Source organism: Engraulis encrasicolus, chromosome 5, assembly GCF_034702125.1.
Source record: "Engraulis encrasicolus isolate BLACKSEA-1 chromosome 5, IST_EnEncr_1.0, whole genome shotgun sequence".
In the NCBI taxonomy this organism is placed as follows: domain Eukaryota; kingdom Metazoa; phylum Chordata; class Actinopteri; order Clupeiformes; family Engraulidae; genus Engraulis; species Engraulis encrasicolus.
In genome coordinates this window covers 43,969,276-43,976,775 of record NC_085861.1, presented here as the reverse complement: position 1 = coordinate 43,976,775, position 7,500 = coordinate 43,969,276, and the positions used below count along the sequence as shown (strand labels likewise).

General features: G+C 46.5%; 1 protein-coding gene across 2 annotated transcripts in view; it reads left to right on the top strand.

Moving 5' to 3' along the window:
- shc1 (SHC (Src homology 2 domain containing) transforming protein 1) overlaps window positions 1-7,500 on the top strand; it is a 27,499-nt gene that overhangs the window by 5,487 nt on the left and 14,512 nt on the right. Inside the window, exons 3-8 of one of the 2 annotated variants that reach the window (XM_063199529.1) lie at window positions 1-24; window positions 2,134-2,253; window positions 3,552-3,605; window positions 4,252-4,303; window positions 5,361-5,487; window positions 6,054-6,213. The exon at window positions 1-24 is cut by the window's left edge and continues 40 nt beyond it. In XM_063199529.1, the coding sequence (XP_063055599.1) occupies window positions 1-24; window positions 2,134-2,253; window positions 3,552-3,605; window positions 4,252-4,303; window positions 5,361-5,487; window positions 6,054-6,213 (537 nt within the window). Of the gene's footprint in view, window positions 31-2,133; window positions 2,254-3,551; window positions 3,606-4,251; window positions 4,304-5,360; window positions 5,488-6,053; window positions 6,214-7,500 lie in introns of both variants that reach the window. The other variant, XM_063199528.1, reaches the window with a different exon arrangement.

The window sequence follows — 7,500 nt, the reverse complement described above, 5'->3', positions numbered from 1 at the left end:
AAAGGAGCTCAGAGGAGGAGAAAGGTACAGGTACATCTGCTCTTATTTACTCTTACACACACACACACACACTACACACACTACACACACACACACACACACACACACACACACACACACACACACACACACACACACACACACACACACACACACACACACACACACGGCAACTGTGTACACATGCATGCACATAGGCCTACACACAGTAGAAAGGTACAGGTTCATGTGCTCCTCTCTTACCATTTCATGCACACACACACACACACACACACACACACACACACACACACACACACACACACACACACACACACACACACACACACACACACACACACACACACACACACACACACACACACACACACTGTTGTTAACAGACCATAGTGTACATTCAGTACAGACTTGAAAGTGAGCAATGCTTGAAAATATCCAACTTTCTCTCTCGCTCTCGCTCTCGCTCTCGCTCTCTCTCTCTCTCTCTCTCTCTCTCTCTCTCTCTCTCTCTCTCTCTCTCTCTCTCTCTCTCCCTGCCTCCCCCCCTTCGCCACTCGCCTCCTCCTTCCCGTTACCTTTTCTGACCTAGGTTAGTTCTTGCTCCCAGGTATGAGTTCTGATGATCTGCTCTCATTTACGCACAATACACCCCCCGGTCAGATTATGCAGATTATACAGATTTGTACCCACTCCGATTTCAGCAGCTGCCCTCTTTACAACGCTATCCTTACTGGCACACCCACACACTTGTGTTTGATGTTTACTGAGATTGGCTGCCAGCATTTCGAAATTTGAAGAAAAGGAAAAACGTCCTCTTCAAACCAGGATTTCTTTGCTCCCACTATTTTTTTACGCAACGTTTCGGGTGAGCACCCCTGAAACGTTACGTAATAACATAAAAAAAGGTGGGAACAAAGAAATCCTGGTTTGAAGCGGACTTTTTTCCTCCTCTTCATCTGGTCATTTGGTGGTCCTGCTCCCAGGTCAGACGCTTTTTGGATGTGCGAGCTTCAAGCCATTCCTTCAGCATTTAGAAATTTACCATCCAAACCTGCCTTTCCCAAAATAACCGGTTTCTGTCTGTGCGGTTTGGGCAGGTGATTTCACTCCTGACTACTCCTTGCCAAGCCGAAAAGTTTGGGCCAATTAGAGACTCTAAGTTACTTTTTAATTTACTTCTAGGACACAGAAAAACTGTTGTATAAGACTTTTTTCTGTAGCTTCTGAGGCCCAGTTGGCCATCATTGCACACACAGCCCCAAAAAACGTACCAGATCAATCGGCAAATAACTGCTGCGTAAGTAGGAAATGACCATAAGTGTGTGTGTGTGTGTGTGTGTGTGTGTGTGTGTGTGTGTGTGTGTGTGTGTGTGTGTGTGTGTGTGTGTGTGTGTGTGTGTGTGTGTGTGTGTGTGTGTGTGTGTGTGTGTGTGTGTGTGTGTGTGTTTGTGAATGTGTGTGTGTGTGTGTGTACGTGCGTGCGTGAAATCAAGGGATGGAAGAGTGCTTAGAGAAAATGCATGGCTAGGAGTATTTCGGGATGAAAGTCGTACGATTCTTCTCTCTTCTTCCTTCACACTCGTCTCTCGGGGGTGGCAGGGGAGGTGGGGTGGGGTGGGGTGGGGTGAATTGGTCACGGTGTGGTCTGATCCACACAATTAATTTAGAGCGAACAACTGCCTGCTCTCACAATTCTGTGCGCATTCCTTTTCTCATTTGTCGGTCTCTCACTCCTTCTTTCTATCTCTCTTTCCCTCTTTCTTTCGCTCGCTCCCCTTCTTTCTCTGGCTCCTCTTTTCCACACCGTTGCTAGTAATGTATCATCATGTTTTCATTATGCCGTGTAACCAGCTTAAGTAATGAGTTGTGTTGCTTGGTTGCGCTCTCTTTCTCTCTCTTTCGCTCTCTTTCTCTCTCTTTCTCTCTCTCTCGCTCGCTTTCTGTACACACACACTCTCACACACTATTTCTCTCTCTCTCTCTCTCTCTCTCTCTCTCTCTCTCTCTCTCTCTCTCTCTCTCTATCTCTCTCTCTCCCTCTTTCCCTTTCTCTCTCTCTCTCTCTCTCTCTCTCTCTCTCTCTCTCTCTCTCTCTCTATCTCTCCCTCTTTCTCTCTCTCTCTCTCTCCGCAGCCCACCACGCGGTGCTTGTCCTCCATCTTGGGGAAGAGCAACCTGCAGTTTGCAGGGATGACAATCAGCCTCACTGTCTCCACCAGCAGCCTCAACCTCCTGGCAGCCGACTGCAAGCAGGTCAGGACTACTGCAAATATACTGTACACACACACACACACACACACACACACACACACACACACACACACACACACACACACACACACACACACACACACACACACACACACACACACACAGACACACACACACACACACACACACACACACACACACACACACACACACACACACACACAGAAACAGTCAATCTCACACACACACACACACACACACACACACACACACACACACACACACACACACACACACACACACACAGAAACAGTCAGTCACATACACACGCAGACACACACCCACACGCTGACACACACACACACACGCACGCGCACATGTGCACACAGAAATAGTCAGTCACACACACGGTACACATGCACATGTATGCCTTAATACACAGATATATTGGTACATGCATACAAACATTTTTCAACAGTAGAAAGATAAGATGGACAAAGACACCAGTGCATGAATTGGTTAACATACACAGAAAAACAGGCAAACACAGCAAAGATTATTGTGTGTGTGTGTGTGTGTGTGTGTGTGTGTGTGTGTGTGTGTGTGTGTGTGTGTGTGTGTGTGTGTGTGTGTGTGTGTGTGTGTGTGTGTGTGTGTGTGTGTGTGTGTGTGTGTGTGTGTGTGTGTGTGTGTGTGTGTGTGTGTGTGTGTGTGTGTGTGCGTGCGTGCGTGCGTGCTGGTGTGTTGCAAACCTGTTTGTGTTCTAGCCACTACTTCGTGCGTGTGACTATTTTTGGTGCAATGTCATCATTACCAATAAACAGTCCCCCGCACCATTTTTAGTTGTGTTTATTTGCTCTCTGCACTGTTTATTTTTCACCACTTATATTTTCACATGCCAGTTTTGATTGAGCTTGTTTATGCAAGGCCATGCTGTAAAATGTGCTGCAATTTACAGTGTCTTTCCGAGTGTAGATTTGCTGCGCCATAGCACTCGGAATGTGCCTATTTAGGTTCAGAAATCTACACTGTTAGACCATTTTAACAGCAGTCACACTCCATGATTTTATTTACCATTTTTCGTCTCTCCCTTTCTCATTCTTTTTTTTTCTCTCTCTCTGTCTCTCTTTGTTGTCTCTCCTTCCCTCTCTTTCTGTTGCACCCTCCCCTTTTCGTCTCTCACATTGTATGACTTGATCCATACACATTTTCACTCACTTCACAACATCCTCTCTCTCTCTCTCTCTCTCTCTCTCTCTCTCTCTCTCTCTCTCTCTCCTTCCAATCCTTTCTGTCTATATCTCCACTCTGTCCCACTCTGCCACCCCACCCCTCCACAGATTATTGCCAACCATCACATGCAGTCCATCTCTTTTGCGTCTGGAGGAGACCCAGTGAGTTTTTCATTTGTTCATCTCTCCACACTTCTGTACTGTCCTTCGTACTCTTGTATGATTCTCCCGAAGCTAATAGTGGTGGTCTTTTCTTTTTTCACCTGTCGTTTCTGTCATTTTTCTTAGCTCTCATTTCTGATTTGACCATATGTTATTTGACGCATCCTTTTGTTTGCATCATCCTCAGGTGTGTCTTCTCTGTGTTTCTAGAACATTCTGGCCTCCCCTGTCACCTACCTCTAGTTGAAACGAATGGAAACGCCTCTAGTTGTTCTATTCTCCCTTCCGCTCTTTACTTCCCCCCTCTTTTCCTCGCTTTCTCTTTTCCAGTACTATATTGCCTCTTTTCCACTGACGTTTTTCTGGTAGGCTTACAGCTCTACACAGCGCGACTCGGTCGCCACTTTTTGCTTTTTGACTAGGCACGACACAGCTTAATCGTGAAGCAAAAAGTGACGGCAGAGTCGTGCTGTGTTCAGAAAACCGGCAGTGGAAAAGAGGCATATATTACCCTACCATTATTTACCCATTCTCTCTCTCTTTTTCTCTCTTTCTCTCTCTCTCTCTATCTCTCTCCCTCTCTCTCTGTCTCTTTCTCTCTCTCTCTCTCTCTCCCTCTCTCTCTGTCTCTTTCTCTCTCTCTCAGGACACGGCTGAATATGTAGCCTATGTAGCTAAAGACCCAGTCAACCAGAGAGGTATGTATCTCTCTCAGGCCCACACATCATACCAATGACGTACACTCATGAATTGACAATGTAAATTCTTGGTTCAGAGATGCCATGTTCAGGCCGACAAAGAATTGCACTGGTGCTTATATATTCCCCTAATCTCAAACAGACTCACATGTTCAGGCCAAAAATGTAACTGTCTGTGACAGGAATTTTGCCTCAAGATGCGAACTGAAAAGTACTTGGTATTTCTCTGTTAACAATGATGGCAATGTAGATAAAGGGGGGCACAGTAGGCTTGGAAGTTTGAAAATCAGTGATTGGGTGTTTTGTGCTAAATCAGTGCTGTTTTCAGTGTGGAAAACTAGTAAGGAAAGTCATTTGGAAGAATGCTCCAGTTGCCTTTCGATTTCCTCAGGACATCAAGCACCCAAAACATGGCTAAAGGATGGTTACATGGGTGTTTGAACATGGCTAAAGGATTACCGCAACGGGGCTAAAACCTTGTGAAAGGAAGGCTGCAAAAAAACTCGCATAAGTGGTTTCAAATGTGGGTGGAGAGGCAACTGGAGCATTCTTCGAAATGATTCTCCTTCCTAGTTCCCAGTTTTGATCAAAATAGTCTGAAAACACAAATAGTAATAGCCTGCCACAAATTCCATCCAGCCTGCTCTGAATCTGCTGAGTACTCAAGATGAGATTGGAAAGAAACCATGGCTGTGCTTACTGTGAATATGGAATTGTAGTTCATGTAAATGTGAACAGCATCAGCATTTTTGGCTCACAAGACATTGAGCAGTCTGAGCTAAAAGGCTCTTTGAATTGTTCTCAGCATTGCAGCTTTTCTGTGAAAAGCAGAACATTCGAAAGAAAATACAAGTGCTGCTAAGCTGATACTTTTCTTAGAAATAGCTCTTGCAAGGATCTAAGATCTGCTGCGTCAGTTTCGAAGTACACACAGCTGACGTCATTGTCTTTGTTTTATTGCAAGGAACGAACAACAAGCTGCAAGATGGATATTGTGCATGACTTTTTTTGTGGGCGGCTGGCTGTGCCTATTTCCTGTTTCCTGTGTTTTTGCTAGCATGTCACATCCTGGAGTGCTCGGAGGGTCTTGCGCAGGAGGTCATCAGCACCATCGGACAGGCCTTTGAGCTGCGCTTCAAGCAGTACCTGAAGAACCCACCCAAACTCGTCACGCCACATGACAGGTGGGTTCAGCTGAAGGTCAGGTTGTGTGTGACCTTTGTGTGACCTCTGAGTAAAGAGGGGAGAGGGTTAGGGTTAGTGTGAGCATTTGTAGGTATCTGTGTGCAGTGAGTAGTCGTGTATGCCTGTGCGTTCGTGCGTCCATGCTGTATTAAATGTGAGAGTGGAGATTGTGTGTGTGTACATGAGTCCACGTTCATTCATATTCATGACTTTTTGAGGATTGTAGGTATACAGCATGTACGTGCAGTGAGTAGTCATGCATGCTTTTGTCTACTCTGTGTCTAGTCTATTCTGTGTGGAAATGGAGATTTTCTGTGTGTGAGTGATTTCATATTCATTCACATTTATGGCATATTCATTTTTTGTTTGTGTGTGCGTGCGTGTGTGTGCGTGCGTGCATGTGTGTGTGTGTGTGTGTGCGTGCGGATGCGTGTGTGTGCATGCGTGCGTGCGTGCTTGGTGTGTGTGTGTGTGTGTGTGTGTGTATGTGTGTGTGTGTGTGTGTGTGTGTGTGTGTGTGTGTGTGTGTGTATGTGTGTGTGTGTGTGTGCATGCGCGTATTTAGGATGGCCCCGTTCGATGGCTCTGCGTGGGAGGAGGAGGATGAGGAGGTGGCTCCGCCTCCTGACGTGCCGTACTACAACAACTTCCCCGGGAAGCAGCCACCCCCTGGAGGCCTGGTGGACATGCGCACGCGGCCCGGACACAGCACCGGGGCCACACTGGTGAGAGGACACACACACACACACACACACACACACACACACACACACACACACACACACACACACACACACACACACACACACACACACACACAGCACCAGACCCACACTGGTGAGAGGACACACACACACACACACACACACACACACACACACACACACACACACACACACACACACACACACACACAGCACCAGATCCACACTGGTGACACACACACACAGGCACATACACACACACACACACACACACACACACACACACACACACACACACACACACACACACACACACACACACACACACACACACACACACACACACACACACACACACACACACACACACACACACACATACAGCACCGGAGTCACATTGGTAAGAGAACACACACGCACACACACAGCACAGACACGAGTCACATTGGTAAGAGAACACACACACACACACACACACAGACACACAGACACACACACACACACACACACACACACGCACACACACACACACAGCACTGGGTCCACACTGGTGAGAGGACACACACACACACACACACACACATACACAGCACCAGAGTCACATTGGTAAGAGAACACACACACATGCACATACACACACAGCAGTGAGACCACGCTGGTGAGAGGACACGCACAAGTGTGTGCGCACACGCACTGTATCTATCAATCAGTATTGGTCTTAAACCTGGGCGGTGTGCTACAAAGGTGGGAAGTGCTGCAGTGATAAAGCTGTCTTAGCGAACCCACAGTTTGTTGTTTGACCTGCTAGCTTAAGAGCCCAGATCTTAGTCGTTAAATGGCAACAGTCCCTTCTTTTATCAGATTTACGGCTGCCTCTAAGGTAAATACTGTAAACTTGTTTTGTCACTTCTCAACCTTTTTCTGTGCTCCCCCTTTACTCCGGTTTATGTCTCTCTAATGCACATAATATGCCCCTAGACTAGAGGGAAAACAAAATGTTTTTAGTGCCACACCTACTACTGTAAATTGTATTGCTAAATAGCGCATTGGTGTCTTGTATTCACTTTAACGTCTTTAAGTAAGTATCAACTCATTTTTCTTCAGTTTGTCAGTGCGTAACATCGGATCAAAGCATTCGGTGGCCTTTCACAAAGGTCCATTATGTGACACTGAGAGCACTTGGTTATGGCAGGCGAGGTGACGCACGCCACCGCTTAATGACAATAATTGCGAGGCCCTGAGGTAATGGTTACCTCCCGAGTGCTTCCTGACATGGGGATTCACATTCTACTCAAACGCTGCTGTTTG